The 13,945-nt window shown below is 42.6% G+C and overlaps 3 protein-coding genes across 5 annotated transcripts; 1 reads left to right on the top strand and 2 right to left on the bottom strand.

Moving 5' to 3' along the window:
• Nucleotides 1-242: 242 nt before the first annotated feature.
• LOC117646988 (probable methyltransferase TARBP1) lies at nt 243-7,143 on the bottom strand. Its single transcript, XM_034388439.1, has 12 exons — nt 4,256-7,143; nt 3,814-4,146; nt 3,553-3,725; nt 3,370-3,441; nt 3,047-3,281; nt 2,824-2,976; nt 2,547-2,729; nt 2,243-2,428; nt 1,976-2,150; nt 1,540-1,874; nt 1,316-1,452; nt 243-1,222 (listed from the first exon to the last, which is right to left on the bottom strand). The coding sequence occupies exons 1-12, from the start codon at nt 6,770-6,772 to the stop codon at nt 1,048-1,050; spliced, it is 4,674 nt and encodes a 1,557-aa protein (XP_034244330.1). The 5' UTR covers nt 6,773-7,143; the 3' UTR covers nt 243-1,047.
• Nucleotides 7,144-7,382: 239 nt separating this feature from the next.
• Nucleotides 7,383-10,699, top strand: LOC117646994 (longitudinals lacking protein-like). Of its 3 annotated transcripts, none has more exons than XM_034388474.1 (3): nt 7,383-7,539; nt 8,301-8,496; nt 8,581-10,699. In XM_034388474.1, the coding sequence occupies exons 2-3, from the start codon at nt 8,308-8,310 to the stop codon at nt 8,770-8,772; spliced, it is 381 nt and encodes a 126-aa protein (XP_034244365.1). In that variant the 5' UTR covers nt 7,383-7,539; nt 8,301-8,307; the 3' UTR covers nt 8,773-10,699. The 3 variants fall into 3 exon arrangements, with proteins under 3 accessions (XP_034244365.1, XP_034244374.1, XP_034244356.1); XM_034388483.1 differs by lacking the exon at nt 7,383-7,539 and adding an exon at nt 7,658-7,779; XM_034388465.1 differs by lacking the exon at nt 7,383-7,539 and adding an exon at nt 7,682-7,818.
• A 526-nt stretch (nt 10,700-11,225) lies between these two features.
• On the bottom strand, nt 11,226-13,056 carry LOC117646989. The gene is given in 2 exon segments (XM_034388453.1): nt 11,226-12,885; nt 12,887-13,056. Coding segments are annotated over 2 exon segments (660 nt in total). The 5' UTR covers nt 12,977-13,056; the 3' UTR covers nt 11,226-12,315.
• Between the last annotated feature and the right edge of the window lie 889 nt (nt 13,057-13,945).

The following is a 13,945-nucleotide window of genomic DNA, read 5'->3' as shown; positions in this document are numbered from 1 at the left end:
GTGCAAAGGGGTAAATCTGCTTCTGGTACATTTTAGGTTGACTTGTTAGGACGTAGTTATGTAGCTATTGAATGAACTAACCAAAAGTGCAGAAGCACATTTACTATCATCTTGTGCCCTTAGTTTCAATGCTTATCACAAAGATAATGCCACCCTCATAGTAAAAGCAGTTCTTCACTTTTCCATTTAGCCAGGCTCAGTAATCATAGAAAGCCAAAGAAACAAATAAAAAGATAGGAGTTACAACGTCCGTAGCAGAGAAATTAAGTTCTATTTGATATAACATCATCACAAGGTTTATTATAATATTCATAAAAGGGGAGCTATAAAACACATACCAACAAATTTCTAAGTACTAGATAATCACAACACGGCCAAGGCAGGATACGACAAACAGGTAATCATCACACAAGAATCTCCTGATAAAGAGTGGGGAGAGCATATTGCTTATACACTAAGAAAGAAATTTATAAAATGGAACTCTGTATAAATCACAACTCCTGTACAAACAGGTGAACTTTTGTTTTGCACAACACAGTATTGTGATATGTTACATTCTAAAATTACTTAACAGATAAACACACAATAAAGCAGTTTATAAGTATTGCTGGTATCAAACGTTACAGGTATAAATAGGAGAATCACAGCTTGGACAAAATTTCTACAGATAAACAAATGCTCAAAAACTAAGAAAGGACAATAAATTTTGGGGCAAGAGATGCCTTCTATTCTGTATATCAGCAATAATTTTCAATGGTTCTGTTCTCACATGCACAGGTTGCATTTCAGATTTCATTTTTATCAAGAAAGGTGTCTTTTACAACATTATTACTAATCAATATCAGACTAAGCATTTTATTTGTATTGCTTTCAAATAAAAATGTTCTGATGGATAAAAAGTTTGCAATGCATACAACAATATTGTTCCACTGGTCCCTCCAGTATCAAATTCAGTTAACCCACAACTGCATGCCTCTTTCAAGCGCCACATTGCAGAGAAGTTGCAGGAAGATACAAAACAAAAAACAAACAAAAAAAAACAATCTATTAGGTTAGTTTAGACTGCTTTTCCCTTTTGAAAAAATGCTGACAGGCATACTCCCACATAAAAAGGGCGCCTGTGACATGGACATTGAGAGAACGAACAACACCACATTGAGGAACTTCCACACATTGGTCCAATAATGGCAACAAATTAGAGGGCACTCCCTCTCGTTCATTCCTGTAACAGAAAAATTCAAACACAGAGGTCAGTTCTAAAATATAACATCAATATATTTAGAAGGAAAGCATGTGCCCCTCCAGATATTCTTACCCCAGGAGAAGAACAGTGTGAGAAGGAAAAGATGTACTGTTCAGTGGAATACTGCCAGCTGTTTGTTCCGCACCAACCAAAGTGTATCCCATACTTTTCATGTCTGTGAGGAAATGTGCAAGTTGATGAGGTTTCACCTTGCAAAAAGAGGATAAAAGATCAGTGAAGTGCACCTAATTTTGGATCATTTCACGCAATGAATGAAATTTCAAGTTTTAACTTACTTCACACATAGGAATCCACATTTCTGCAGACATGCTCAAAGCTCTAAACTCACGATCCTGTGCACAACTTAAACTTGGCAATACTAGTGCAGCTCCCATTATTTCACAAGTGCGAGCTAGACCTCCTTGGTTTGGTGCCTTGTCAATGAGAGAGGCTACAACAATGAGGCTTGGCTTGTTGTCTGACTGAGAAAATTTAGCTCTCTGCTTATTCTGCTGGAGAGATTCTGGGAGGGATTGAATCAGCTCTTCAGTTGGATCCATCCACTTCCAGGGGATCATCTTTTTCTGAAAGAGCATTCCATCAACACCATCCCCTGATGTATCTGAAGCACCTGAAAATAAGGGCAAAAATCATTAGTTTTATTTTTCCTCTTTTCTTTTACTAGTGTATAGTGTAATTCATATTTAATTGTTGTTTTTTTTTTAATCTTACCAGAGGTTGGCCTTTGCACCCAAGGTGAAGGTTGAAACTCTTTAAGTCTATTGTCTGGGTTTCTCAAAGGAATCTGAGTAGTATGTGTTCTCAATCCAGCAGAGAGCAAGTCATCAACAGTGATCCATTCATCACTGGTGACACTTGCAAGTCTAGGTAAATCTTCTAAAATGGTCTAGAGAAGAAAACAAGATTAAATTACAATAGTACATGCATAAAGGAAAGAGCTCAGTACAGAACATAATGAGAGAGAAAAAAATAGCTTACTTGGAGTGTGTAATATTTGGTTGGATGGAACGCATGGAAATAGAAATCATGTTGATGTCTCGTGTGGCCGGCACCACTGGCTTGGTGCAAGCTTGTGCATACACCACGAACAACAACATCATAAACTGAATGTACATTTTGCAATTTCAATCGTTCAACACATTGCCACAGTTGTAAGATAGCCACCTAAATTTTACAGTAAAAGATAAAAAAAAAAATTTAAAAAAAAAAAGGATTGAAGTTTGAGTAATGTTAATTTTATTTTAAGAGCAAGATTCTGCGATCACATAGCTGTCTACATTACCTGGGCATGCAGACGAACATTAAAGTGCTGAGCCATTGTGTACGGCACAAGAACACCCATCGCATTATTGAAATATTTCTCCATCTCCAACACGGATACACTTGATGACGCCTCCAACATCAAAGCTGTGTGAAGAATTACACCAACCAAAGAGCATACTGCACCAGCTCTGATATCAACTCCCTGGAATAAATTTGTCACAAAAAACATTATTTTTTGAGTTATGAAAGTCACATATAGCACCAAATTTTAAAAAGGAACAAAAAATACTGCATACCTTGTTAAACATGTTCCAAAATTCCTCAAGTTCTTCTGGTTTTGAACCAAGCAAACGAACTAAAAGCCATTCAGTTTGGTACCTTACACTAGGCTGATGATTTTCAGTAACAACAATATCTCTGGCCCAATTTATAAGAGTTTTTCTCCTTGCCTGAAGCATAGACACTCATTATAGTCAAGACAAAAAATTAAATTCAAGTTCCATTGTTATGATGCCTTACCAGTGAAATTGATGGCTCAAGAATAAGAAGGGCTTGCAAAATTCTATTTTTGCATCGGTGAGTTTGAGAGTCTCCAAAATAGCGGGTTCTGCGTAGCTCAGGGGCCTTTTCTCTTTCCAGCAAATCAAGTACAAAATGGTCAGCTACATTCTCAGACCAACTTGCCTTCACATGTCCCAGACAAGAGATTATTTCAACAGCTGAGGCCCGAACGGCGGCATCAGACCTATCTCCACTGTAACATAAGGGTACAAGTCAAAAGTTCATTCATTGTTTTAGTTTTTTTAAAGCTTTGAAAAATATGTGACAACAAAAGAACTCACAAAGGAATCAATACATTCGCTGAGCATCGATCACCCAATCCTTTGATGAATTTGCAAGTGTCATTAGTAGCTCTGTAAAAGATACCAAAACCAAATAAAATTTGAAAACATGTAGTAAAAATTTCCTAAGACAGCCTTTGACGAAAAAACAGAAGAAGACAAAAGTACAGTGTAATTTTGTACCTTTGATCTTTTCGGTGGACAGGACCAAATAAAAGAGCAGTGACAACAAGCTCTCTCAAAGGACTGCACAACAGTCCCTGCAGTGATTCTCGGGCAATAGTTTGTAAAGAAATCACTAATAAATTAGCAACACCAGAAACTGAATCACCAAGTTGAAAAAGATCTTGCCCACACTAAAAATAAGAAATTAAACCAATCCTTAATGTTAGTTTTAAATGTGTACAAACTATATAAAACATAATTAAGGAATACAGCTCATACCTTCAAGGCATAATTTGATGCCCAGCCAGAATTGAGCACCAAAGAAGACTGCATTAAAGTTGCAATGAACGCATTAAGAGCAGGCCAAAACAGTTCATTCCTCCTTAATTCCAGAACCGCATTCCAACAGTTTTCTAACAGACGCACACCACGACTGTGGAGGTTGGGTGGTAATCGGCTAAGTATATGCTTCAGCGAAAGAAGCAAGGGAGCTATGACAGAGCGTCCACCAAACTCAAGAGAGCTCTCTGCAGCATCCAGTGACACTGTCAGTGTTTCCTCATGCCAGTCCTTAGAGACTTCAGGTGAGACTGAAAGCAGCTCCCAAATAACCTGAAATCAACAATAAAATTGAACCCATATTATAAAATAAAATATTAATGGACAGCCTAAAAAAATATTGTTGCTAAATTTGTATTTCCAGTTTTCATCTAAACTTTACCTGAGTGTGAAGGGAAACTAATAAACCTTGCAGTTCCAACAATTCCTGAGGTAGTCGAGAATCTCGATGAGTGATCAAAGGTTGTCCAAATTGACCAGAAGTAAATATGACATTGATAGCTTCCATGATTATTGGTCTCAAATGATCCAGACATGAATGTTCTTGAATCATTGCAATAAACTTAAATATGCAAACTGCAAAATACACCTGCAATGGTGGGTTCTCAGCAAAATTTTTTAGGACCTCCAGAGCAGAGTACAAAAGAGAATCAAGGTTCAGAGTTGCCAGCATAGGTAAAGTTACTGGGTCTAACAATAGGATTTCTAAAGATGGGAGAAAGCTTGTTATTCTATGAAAATCAGCCATCTCCTGAACAGTTCTCAATCTCACAGCAGAAAGGGAAATGCAGTTCACCAAAGCATTCTTCACAAAGCAGATGACAATCTGTCTTGTGCAGTCTTCATCTGCATTCATAGGAAGAGGCTCACTCTCTTGAATGAGATGAGCAAGAAGCTTCATACAGAAGTTCTGAGAGTCTTGACATGCATATAAACGAGTTTCACAGTCAAGGATTGATTCAAGTATGGGTTCAATAGCATCCAAATTATCAAGCTTCCTTGCATCCAGCAAGAACGCAATAAACCGAGCCACGCCCATTTCAGGCTTCTCAGGTCTTGATGTTACCTTGGTCACCCATGATAGGGCATTATTACTATCGATAAATTTACACAACCAGCGAACTACACCCAGCCAAGCTTCAGTGCCTCGGCGTAGGCATTCGTCTCTGTTAAACACAGAGAGCAGATCACAGATAATATTAAGGTCCATCTGTTGTGGGTCTGTTAGATGTGTCAAGCACATAAGGAGTCTACTTTGAGTAGCAGCACGAATCATGACGCTTTGGGTCTGAAGTGTTACAGACACCAATTTTTGCATTTCTCGTAGGTCCCTAGGACTCCAACAAGATACAGGAGGAACTTGCGACAGGGCTTCTGAGATGAAAAAGAGTGGAACAGGGCTCCAGGGAAGGCAGGTTAAATTGTGCAGAAGATTTGAAAAGAAGTTCTTAGCACATGTTTGTCTAGAAACTGAGCAAAAGAATTCAGTGAGAATTTTTAAAATGTTGCCGTCTGCATTAAATAAGACAGGAGAGTTAATTGAAGGCAGAAGTGATTTCAGGATGAATCTGCTAAATGTTTGAGCTTCCTTTCCTGCCAGAACACCACAACCATCTGGTCCAAGCAGAGTCTCAATTCCCCACGTCACAATCACTTGACTTGGGTGCTGGAGGACTCTCTGGAAGGCACATAGTAGCCATGGTAAACTAATGCAAGTTTTTCTTGAGTTATGAGTATTTAACTGACGGCTTAAAATATTTAAGACAGGACGCACTAAATGAGCTTGCGCTTCTTCAAGAGCTTCCAGAACAAGGAAGAGATCTTGCCATGTAGCTTGGAGTGCATTTACGTTACCAACATCCCATTCAAACTCAGTAACATTTATAGATTTCCCACTCTTCACTAATTCATCAATGGCCCTTTTTAAAAGGTACAAAGCTTGTTTACGAGCGAGAGGTTGTTGAGCACATACTCCATTTTGAAGAAGACGCCAGAATTTGGGACGATCCACTAAGGGAAACCGCTTCAAACGGTGGGACCTCTGGTCTACAGGAAGAAAAAAGTCAGCAAGAGCACACACTGTTCCCAGGGAACGAAAACCTGACTCGTCACAGTCTAGACTACACAAAGCATCCCAGAGTTCACGAAGAAGTTGCACAGATCCTTCAACCTTGACTAGAAGAGGAATAAGCACCACTAATAAATGTGCTCTTTGTCCTTCATTCTGACCAAGAACCATTTGCACAAAGATTTGATGCAGTTTCATGTTACAGGTGTTAATGAATGGACTTAGATCATTAGTAGGGCTCTTCTGCTCATCATCATAGTCTGAGCCTTTCCGAGGATAAGTAGCGCAAACAGAATCCAAAACGACTTCAAGAATGTGCAGACAGGCTTCTGGCTTCAGGGAGGTTGCTTCAGGTGTGACTTCACTAAAGACTTCAGCACTGAGGGCATTTTCACATTCTGTTTTCACTGATGCAATCCATTCCTCTCTTTCACCTTCCTCCATCAAGGTCAAGGACTGCCTTAAAACATCACAAAGTAATGTCAAACAGCTGTCAGTGCCCCCAGACAAGTCTCGGAGTTCAGACAGGGCAAGTGTCATGGTGCATTTGGTCAAAGTTGCCTCAACACGGTGCTTGCCTGTCCTCTCCAGCAAAGTAGCGTTGAGTGTACGGAGGAGAGTGCAAAGCGTCTGAAGGGCTTTCCTTTTTTCTGATGAAATAGACAGTTGTCGGTCACCCAAAAGAAAACGTCCACACACGGCAAGAATGGCTTGGTTCAGGTTCTTGCTCATATCTTCTTGGCCCAGGTACTCCAACACACTTCTCACTTCATCCATTAGTTGGTCGTTTGCACAGTGTGCTGTTCCACCCAACAAGTTTCTGTACTCCATTTTTAATGAGTTCTCTTCTTTTACAGGAGTAATATTTCGTTAGTTGTACGAAGAGAAAGACACCCAAAGATGTAAAAACCTAAAGAGCTGAGGTTAGCACAATCCCACAGAAATGTGGTACGTCGGCAAATGCGATTTCTAGTCGTTGAATGAAGCAGGCTTGTCTGTTTCTTGTCACATTAATTCTCTAGCAACAACACTCTTTTTGCACAGTTAGTTCCAGGTAATCATTCCAATTATGTGACATTCTTCGAATTTTTGCGTTGGCCAGGAAAGTGTGCAAGTTGTTGTTTTGGTTTGATGTCATGGCAGACGACTTTTCCTGCAAAACAAGTGCCAGTGCCAGTCGGTTGCATTGTCCTGTGAATAGTGCCTCATGTCTCCTGAGAGCTCTTTTGAGTTTTTGTTTTGGCCGATAGGTGGCGCTGGCAAATCTTTAGATCCCCATTTTCTTTAAATTTGACCAGCAACACAGCCAGAAAAACACCAAACTCAAATTTCAAGATGCAATTTTTCTGCTTATCAAACCATTTGTAATAAGTATGTTCAAACGTCTTGCGATCCCTTCGCGGAGCAAGAGGGCAACGAAAGTAGTTCCGAAGTTGGCGTTAGCCTTGCCACTTGGGAGACATAGAATCGCGCATTGCGCTGGATATTTTCTGCATCCGTCAAACTAGAGGGCTTAGGGCTGGAAAAGAAGTGAAACAGTTACAGTGGTGTTTACAAGGGTGATTTATATAACTCCTCCTCGTAGTTATTCAATTCAGGTTGGTATATTTCATTCAAGTTGCACTTCTAAACCGCCTACTTACTCGTGGTGCATTTTCTGCATTCTCACGTGTTTGGTTTGGGTATCTGTTTATTTCTATTTACGTTGAGGGGCTCAATCAGATGTGGAACTTCTCCGTCCGTGGCAAGGCGGGTTCATTACGAAAGTTGATTTTAGTTGGATCTGATAGCCTGATTGCAGCTTCGTGCCTTTCGTTTCTGTTCATTTTGTTCAAATGGTGTGTCCTTCCGTACATGGTTTGCACGTCCAAATGCGGGTAAACATTGTCTATCCACTGGATAGACCCACCATAATATTTTCGGCTCCAATTAGTGATGTAATCCTAACCTAGAACTCATGGCTCGGTGCACAATCATACCACAATCTCATTGTCAAGGCTCGTCTTTCGTCTTTATTTGAGGAAGCTGCTCTCCATCAAATTAGTTTTTTTTCCGATTGTTGACTTTCTGTTTGGTGTTTGTGTCACATGCATATAAAGTTCCTTGTTTTAGATGTGCAATGACAATGTTAATTTGTATGATAATATTTTAAACAAATGTCAAAGGGCTTCTATTTTGGTTTTGCTTCAAGTATACGCAGTTGCATCTATGTACCATTTAGTACTCTCCTGATTTTGTTCAAGGCTGACCACCAGATTTTGGCCTTGAAGTGTTGGTTCGCCTTTGGTTCATAATGGTATCACCTTCTTTGAATTGATGTTTTTCCTGCATGATTAAATTTTGAATTTTTATGTTTCAGATTCATCATGGCTCACGAGCAGCAACAGTTTTTCCTGAAATGGAACGATTTCCAGTCAAACATGGTTTCATCTTTCAAACACTTGCGAGATGAGAAGAGTTTTACAGATGTCACTTTGGCATGTGAAGGACAGACATGTAAAGCACATAAGATGGTTCTCTCGGCATGCAGTCCATACTTTAAAACACTTCTTGAGGTATGTCCTGGCGAGAGTTCTAGTTTTGTTCAAATGTTTATCCTATTATTCGGACACTTATTCATTTTCTTAATTCTGTTTCAGGAAAATCCATCAAAACATCCCATTATCATTTTGAAAGATGTTCCTTTCAGCCATCTTCAGTCCATCCTGGAGTTCATGTATGCTGGTGAAGTTAATGTCTCCCAAGAACAGCTCCCAGCGTTTCTGAAGACTGCTGAACGGCTCAAGGTGAAGGGCTTGGCAGAGGCCCCGCAAGCCATAAAGCGGGAGTGATGGAGTGACAAAGACAGACTGAGAGGCCTGCAGGTGGTCAAAGGAACCTGTGAATGGAATGAGTTGGAGATGTTGGCTATCTGGATTTGTGTCCCGTGCTGAGAGTTGCTGCTTGATGATAAACTGTTCGCCTTTCAGATCGGGCTGTTAGGCTGCCGATTGTTCCATTTTATCATTGCCATTTGACTATGTAAAAGCACTTGTTGATTTATTTTTATTTTTTAAATGTATGTTCAAATTATTTGTTAGTTATGCCACTCAACCTTTGTGTAAACAATGGATCATCAAGAAAACTGTGTGGTTCGGTCTGCTTGTTTCTTATTCAAGATACATCACTTTTGTTACTGATCAATCCATCTCAAGTATCTGACTTCCAGATCAGTTATGATGCTTATCACAGCTTGAAGGGGGCTGATTAGATTGATTTTATATTTGCCAAAGAATGCTTTATCGGGTTATTTTCCTTTTCTTTCAATTGTTATTTTAGTCAGAAATAGTTGCTACTGGAAAAACTGACTTGTGTAGTTTCCTCAAATAAACCTAGTTTCTCCTTAATTTTGGTCTTGTCGTATATCTTTGTGTTTTTCGTCAGTAGAAACTCTTCCTCATGTTTTCACAGTGGTGGGCTTAAGTTTTCAGCACGGGTCGCAATTATTGAAAGATTATAAGTACATGTGTGAATGTAGTTGTACATAAATTTGTGCATAAGAATGTGATTCTGAGTGAGTGTGCTCTTAATGTACATGTGTTGCACAATTTTGTGTGTCTGGACATTAGTTAAGCAAGTATAGTTATTCCAGATGTTCTTTTGTACTTCAATCTTGTAGTTAAAAAAAGAAACAAAAAACAAATTGTGTGAATCGGTTCTGAACATAATTTCTGTTACAATTCATGTGGGATGAATAGTCTCCAAATGTTATTATTATTATAGTTGAATATTGAAGTCAGTTATTACTACTATGCTGGGAGGAAGAATGCACTCAATGTGTAGTGTGCTTGGTAGTACATTTTCTTTTAATATTTCTTTGTACACTTCCTACTGATGCTTTACTTGTTTATCTATACAATGTGTGCAGCCAAGCACAGATTTTTTTTTTCTTTTTATATCTTGGAAGCATGTGTGTTGCTTCAAGGACATTGCAGCCGGCCGGCCGGCAAGGCGGTTCTACTTTAAAGCTAACTTCTATTCTTCAAAAGTTCTGTTGGGTTGTCCCCACCAGATGTTTCAATTTATGGCATTTTCTCTGTGTACTATCACATTAGCCTGATATCCCTTGTTGTACAAAGATTTTCAAAGTTTTTCTTTTCTTTTTTATATTGCATTCTTTGTTTTGTTTGGTTTTGTAATGACGAGCCAATGAAGGACTCTGTTAAACAAGTAAATAAAATAACAATTTTGTGCAAACAAATTAAAGTCCTATCTCATTACCATTTTACTAAATGTGTTTTCCCATTCCTGAAGTGAAACTGTTTGCCCCCATGTCATGTAAAAGTTTTCTTTGGGACCTCTGTTAGAGCTGTGTTTTGTACCTGTGTGTTTTTGTTTTTCTCAACTTAATGCCCGTGTGCCTCTTATGAACATGTACAGCAAAGTGATGAAGCTGGAAGCATTAGATATGACACCTTTTCAGTTGTTGCTTTGGGTTACTTTTAATGGATAGGTTAGCCTGTTTCAGATTTCTTTGGGCAGACTTTATTTCTGGTGTACTGAAGAGGTGACCTCTTTGCAATAGGTTCTATACAAGCAGTTATTGCTTGTAGAGACTGATTTTGACAGAATTTTGTGGTTGACTTTGCTACTTTTTATTATCTCTTCTTGTATCAACTAAACCCTGTCAAGAACAATACTTTCAGTATGCATTTATTTATATTGATCTGCTGAAGATTAGTTGTCACTAAGATTGAATAAAAGTTATTTTTATCTGCATTTCATGTCAATTGACTTCTGATTGAAGGAAGCATATTTTATCCTTTTCAATAGCATTAAATTATTTTCTCCAAGAGAATAGTAGTTTGGCTGTGTTAGCAAACATGGTTTAAGTCAAATTTTACATTTTCATGATCATAGATTGATTGGAAGTTAATTGAGTAAGCATACATTTGACACACAATTCATAGATTGTTCTTCTCTAAGCTGGCAAAATTTTGTGAATGAGTGGAAAAGACTTCACTTGACTGATGAAGAGAGACTGTTTGATGAGTTTTTCTAAAGTCTTTTAAAATTGTAGTAGTCTCCTTTTTTGTTCATAGCTCAGACAATTGTGTGATTTAATTAGAGATGAACCAATATGCTCCTTGTGGAATTGTCCTTTATATGCAAGTGCCAACAGAAATTTATCCGTGTCTTAGCTTGAGTGGTTGGGATAGAGGTAAGAAGTTAACGACTGCCTGTCTGCATTAAGTGTTTTTTAGGAAGATGAATCGGGAAGAAAGAATGGACCATGTATAACAGATATTGTTCAAAATATTTGTGTATTTTCTCTTTCACCACCAAGGAACATTCATTTTTTATAGTGCAACAGAGCTGGATTCAGAGTCAACAGGAAGAATAATATACCAAATTTAAATCTAAAAAAGAGATAAGACAAACAACCTGAAATGTGTTTTCCCTCATTTAATGGCATAGAAATAAAGTATGGTGTAAATTTTACCGACTGTCTCCTGCTTGTGTCGTTATCCCTTGATAGAAACTCAGTTGATGCAATAATTTTACATTCCTGAGCACATTGAACACTACTGGAATGTTGCAGAAGCACACAAGCACCAAAAGAAAGTAAATGGTTCTCAAGTGTTGCACTTAAAAAACCAGTCAACTTAAACACACACGCACATTAATTCATACACTCACACAAACACAAGGTCCTTCTCCCTCAATGGAGAGTTGAATTATTTCGAAAGTTCTGTACAAATATACGCACAATGTGCCCCAAACATCTAAACGAACCGAAGGAGTTGAACGAAGCATCGGCGGCATGCGCGCCCGAGGAGTAGGCAACCCAACGAACACCAACCTCGAGCGTTGGGTTGCCTATCCCTACGGCGCCATCTCCAGGTTTTCCGGGTTTCCGAGGTTGTCGAACCGCGTCGGGTAGGCTGAGATTTTAAAAGGTTTTTATTCATCAGAAGTTACAAACATTTTTACACTCCTACTATGCTAAGATATTCTGTGCAAATGTTTGTAACTTCTGATGAATAAAAACCTTTTAAAATCTCAGCCTACCCGACGCGGTTCGACGACCTCGGAATTGCCAAGTAGGCTTTTGGGACACACTGCACAAAGAATAACACATATAATATAGGATCACAGTCCACTCAGCTGCGCCATGCGATCAACTGATAGAAATGAAAACGAAAGAGTGGGAAGGCTTGAGACATTCCTACACGAGTCCGCATTGTCACGTCGCGGAAAATGCATGGTGTGGTCACTTCGAAGGCGTGTCACAGTCCGTCACAACAGAGACGAAGCACCCCGCCATTTCTGGTGAGACTGACTCTGCAGAGGCGTAAGGGGTCGCGGGCTGCGAGCTACGCCCGGCTACGCGGCTACGCCTCCGAGTCCTGGCAGTGCGACAGCATCTCGGCGGCGATGTCCTCGGGCGTGCGCAGGTCCACGACGCGCGGCGCGGGCGCGGCCTGCTTGAGCTTGACGGCGCGGCTGTACTCCTGGAAGGCGGCGGCCAGGGCGTACGTGAGGCCGCGCGCCGCCGCCCGGGACTCGCACACGAAGGCGTGGCATCGGAAGGGCGGGCCGGGCGCGTCGGACCGCGACACCAGCACGCAGCAGAAGACGCGCGTGTACACCAGGTCCTGCACGCCGTACGAGATGCAGTCGATGGGGAGCATGGTGCTCTGCACGTCGCCGTCCACGCTCACGCCCTCGGCGGACACGTGCAGGGTGGCGCGCGGCAGGCTCTGGCCGGCGGGCAGCGCGCGCGCCGACGCCACCATGGCGTCCACGGGGGCGCGGGTGTGCTTGACGCCCCACAGGCCCCGCGACTCGCGCCACCCCAGGCACTTGACGCTGAAGGACTGCGGCAGGCTCGGCGCCGGCTCGGCGGCCGCGGTCCGGGACGTCGGCGTCGACGCCATCACGTCCACGTCCTTGGCGTAGTTGGTTGTTGTTGTTGTTGGGCACGATGGGCGTCGACGTGCTGTTCGGCCGGCTGGACACCCAGGCCGACGCGCTGCTCGAGAACTTCTTCATGAGGGCGGCCTTGGCGCTGAGGCGCGCCTGCGCGCACTTGGACTTGGACCGGCGGCGACCGGGCGTGCGTCCGGGCGACCCCACCGGCGCGGGGTTGGCGTGGGGATGTGCGTCGCGGCCCCGCGGCAGGCTGGGCAGGCAGCCCCAGCCGGGGGAGCGCAGCGGCGAGGGCGAGCAGGAGCGCTGCGCCGAGCGAGCCGAGCGCTGCAGGAAGCGCGGTGTGGTCCGCTCGGAGCGAAGAGCACCGTGATGCACCGCGGAGCGCGAGCGCGGCGACCGCGGGGACTGCACCAAGCGCAGCGTGCGGCTGACGGGGCGCCGCGGACGGGTGCAGCGCGGGGACAGCCTGCAACAAGCAAACGGCGTGGTCAGCCCAAGGTTGGCCCAAGGACATCGAAGGGGCAGAGAGCCAAGGCAGCACCTCCTGGAACTACCAGGAATCCTCATTCATTCGTTAGTTCGGCCATTCATTCTTTCAGTCGTGCACTCAATCACGGGCAATTTAGGCGGCACAGTGGGCCAGAAGACCGGCGCAGCCCCTGACAAACTGAGGGCCAGGTCAACTCGGGGGTAACTCGGGGGTAACTCAGGGGTAACTCGGGGGTAACTCGGGGGTAACTCAAGGGGAAGTCGGGGGGAAGTCGGGGGGAACTCGGGGGGAAGTCGGGGGGAACTCGGGGGGAAGTCGGGGGGAACTCAGGGGCAAGTCGGGGGGAACTCGGGGGGAACTCGGGGGAACTCGGGGGCAAGTCGGGGGGAACTCAGGGGTAACTCGGGGGCAAGTCGGGGGGAACTTGATCGACTCACCCAAACACTAGAAATACGCTCCAAACTAGCACCGTTGCCTTTGTCTCGTTGCCCCGATTCTAAAAGTGCCCCTACTTGCCCCTCTAGCTCAGCGGTTCCCAACCTTGGGGTCGCGACCCCAAATGGGGTCGCGAAAAAATTTTGAGGGGTCGCGGCGAGGTG

Source organism: Thrips palmi, unplaced genomic scaffold, assembly GCF_012932325.1.
Source record: "Thrips palmi isolate BJ-2018 unplaced genomic scaffold, TpBJ-2018v1 HiC_scaffold_10, whole genome shotgun sequence".
Classification (NCBI taxonomy): Eukaryota; Metazoa; Arthropoda; class Insecta; order Thysanoptera; family Thripidae; genus Thrips; species Thrips palmi.
This window is presented reverse-complemented; position numbering and strand designations above follow the sequence as displayed.